This window comes from Bombus vosnesenskii, unplaced genomic scaffold, assembly GCF_011952255.1.
Source record: "Bombus vosnesenskii isolate JDL3184/JDL3185 unplaced genomic scaffold, Bvos_JDL3184-5_v1.1 scf7180000016208, whole genome shotgun sequence".
In the NCBI taxonomy this organism is placed as follows: domain Eukaryota; kingdom Metazoa; phylum Arthropoda; class Insecta; order Hymenoptera; family Apidae; genus Bombus; species Bombus vosnesenskii.
In genome coordinates, this window is record NW_022884317.1 from 2542 (window position 1) to 5767 (window position 3226).

Below are 3226 nucleotides of genomic sequence, written 5' to 3' on the forward strand. Positions count from 1 at the left end.
AGAAAAAATTAACAACTTCCATTAAATTGGCAAATTTCTCATTAATATCGTAAAACTCGCGTTTACAAAGATCAGATCAATGTACATAATATACAAAACAAATGCAGAATATATAAATATAGCACATACGTTCTGAATTATATTCGAATTGGGCAGGGTAACCAAGTGAAAATATGTAAATTTCACTATGTGTAATGTACACTTAGAAATATCGGGCGAACTATGAACAATGTCGCGAGAGCCGAGGCGCCGTCGGGCCCATCAATGTGTCATCGGTCTTTTCAAGTGCATAGTTTCGTGGAAAAGACCTACGTGACCCTAGCTACGAGCGTCTGCAGAACACGTGTGCAGTGGGCCTAGGAAAAAGGCAATAGAATGGGACAACGGCCAGAGAGGGTCAGTCGAGGAGCAGAGTGCGAGTCGAGGAGCCGAGTGCGAGGTGAGCGGTGACGGAGGTTGCGAGTGGCGTTGCCGAGAGAGTGTGGATTGCGCTGTTTTCTGTACGTTGGTATGAGTAGTTCAGGTTAATCAACAATCGTCTTTTTCTGTCTGATTAACATCTCTATTGTCCATTCCTTTGTAAACATATTATATCTCGATATTACATATATATGAAGTAAAGGCTTTCGCATAGTCTATCACAGTGTCATTCAGCAGGTCCTTAACTGGGCAGGAGTACCTGTCAATGTCTATGGGGAGACCCGTGGGATATAGGGTCATGAACCATAAACATGTATGTTACTTATTGTTCATTATTAGCTGCTTGGAATATAATTCTCCTCATTAGACGAGTGATTATTACCACATATATCAAGGCAAACATTTATACATATACATTTATGCACGGGAAATTTTAATACATTGCCTGCAAGGACAGTAACTGAATGGCACTCAGTCATTCTATTAAATGACAAAAATTTCTTTTACTCTGTGTTTAGGCTATGGTAATACAGAGAAAGTCGAGTTGAGTTCTCTTTTAGAATCAGAAGGTTTGCAAAGTCAAATAGCACAACAAAAGAAAGTTTTGGAAGAGAAATTCAATGAAGAGAACGATGAGACTTGTGAGACTAATTTTTCTACAAATGTAAATTCGAAAAAATATAATGTAGAAAAAATGGATTGTGACTCTGAAGAAGCAAATGCGTATAAACATCACTTCATACCGGGACCATCTTTCAATTCGATGACTGATATAATGCCACCTGCACCTCCTTTACCACCACAATTAATGGCCAAGTAAGTACAATTTAAAAATTCTAATGGAATGCTGAATACTTCTAATATTAATAAGTAATTTGGAATAAGTTTAACATTTTATTTGGAAAAAAATACGAAATTTTAATAAAATGTACTAGATTACCAGATAATGATACAGACGAACTTTCAAGTATGTTGATGTCATGGTATATTAATGGTTACATGGTATATTACACAGGTAATTATTTCATATAAGTATTTTATTGTATATTAAATTTTCAATGGACTATGTTATTTCTTTTGTAGGTTATTATCATGGTTTGAAACAAGCAAGAAACAATCAAGAGAACAGGAAGAACTGTTGATTATATCAATTTTTTCAATAACAATATAACAATAATATAAGATATAATAAAATATAAAACTCATTGTATTTATTTACTTCAATTATTTGAAATAAAGAACCGCTTTATTTTCATATAAGACTTTAAGACTTTTTTAAAAATAATTACTAAGATAAGAAAACATAAAAAACATATTTTTGATAAAATACACTCACATATATATGTCGGGTTATCATTAGGATTTAAGGCGCGTAATGATCCTTCGTTTGAATTAGCCATTGTTTTACGAAACAGAGAATATATTTACGCGAATAAACAAGATTTTACAAAATATTATGAATAATGAGTTTAATAAATAATAAGATTAACAAACGATAAGTTTAACTAATAATTAGATTAAAGATTAATAAGTTTAACGAACAATAAGAGGAACGAATAATTAGCCATTGTTTTACGAAACAGAATATATTTACGCGAATAAACAAGATTTTACAAAATATTATGAATAATGAGTTTAATAAATAATAAGATTAACAAACGATAAGTTTAACTAATAATTAGATTAAAGATTAATAAGTTTAACGAACAATAAGAGGAACGAATAATTAGCCATTGTTTTACGAAACAGAATATACTTACCCGAATAAAAAAGATTTTACAAAATATTATGAATAATGAGTTTAATAAATAATAAGATTAACAAACGATAAGTTTAACTAATAATTAGATTAAAGATTAATAAGTTTAACGAACAATAAGAGGACCGAATAATATGTCTTACGAATAATGAATTTAACGTATAATGAGATTAACGATTGATAGGTGTAAATTTCGACCAATTGCGGGGAGACGTAATCGCGAGGAGAGACGTCAACGGGGGTCGTAAATCCCCGTTACGATTATAACAATCGACACCACGAATTGATCGATCCCCTGATTTCCGTTGAGATAATAAGGGGTGATTGAGTTTGTATAACACTGTGATTCACAGAATTATAAATTATATATTTCCAACACTTAGATTACACTGACGTAGAGAAATAAATAGTTAACAACTTGTCGCACGAAGATGCGGTAGATATGTACGCTAGAGCAGGGCTCTTATAATGGAAATTAATGTATTAATGGACTTAGCACTATGATATTTTTAGGAGAGAAGATGTATGTTCGACAACACCGAGAACCGACAAAAGATTTGCGTGAAGTATGCGACTCTCGCGCTATGTGTAGACTGCCGCGTTAGGCGTTAGTTTTTAGACTGTCTGTCGCTCTGTTTTTTAATACGGAAGAAAAGTTCGGTGTGGGTGTGCCCCTGTGCCTAAAGAACGCGGATTCGTTGGTCCCACTTTCGTTAGGAAAAGTGAGGGTAACGAACCGCGGTGTCGATTGGTCATGACCTGCACTACTGCTCGAAGGGATGAGTAGGGAGTCTCCTACCATCGTGGTGAATAGATGACTGTGTGCGTGAGAAAAACCTAACTTGTTTTATTACAGGGCTATTCGGATTTTCCTAATGGGTACATACCCGCTTTCTCCGTGTTTTAAGTGCGACTAATAAACCCAAGGATCTCTCTAAACCGACTGTGTTTCGAGAATATTTTTAAGCTTTAGAAATTCTTCAAGACAAACGGATGGCGAAACAATACAGGGAAGTGAAAGTTATGGTGGGTCCTTAGGTTTATTGA

General features: G+C 34.1%; 1 protein-coding gene across 1 annotated transcript; it reads left to right on the plus strand.

The window, feature by feature from the left end:
- Window positions 1-858: 858 nt before the first annotated feature.
- LOC117241599 (survival motor neuron protein-like) lies at window positions 859-1638 on the plus strand. Its single transcript, XM_033507468.1, has 3 exons — window positions 859-1236; window positions 1356-1435; window positions 1504-1638. The coding sequence occupies exons 1-3, from the start codon at window positions 908-910 to the stop codon at window positions 1560-1562; spliced, it is 468 nt and encodes a 155-aa protein (XP_033363359.1). The 5' UTR covers window positions 859-907; the 3' UTR covers window positions 1563-1638.
- Window positions 1639-3226: the final 1588 nt, after the last annotated feature.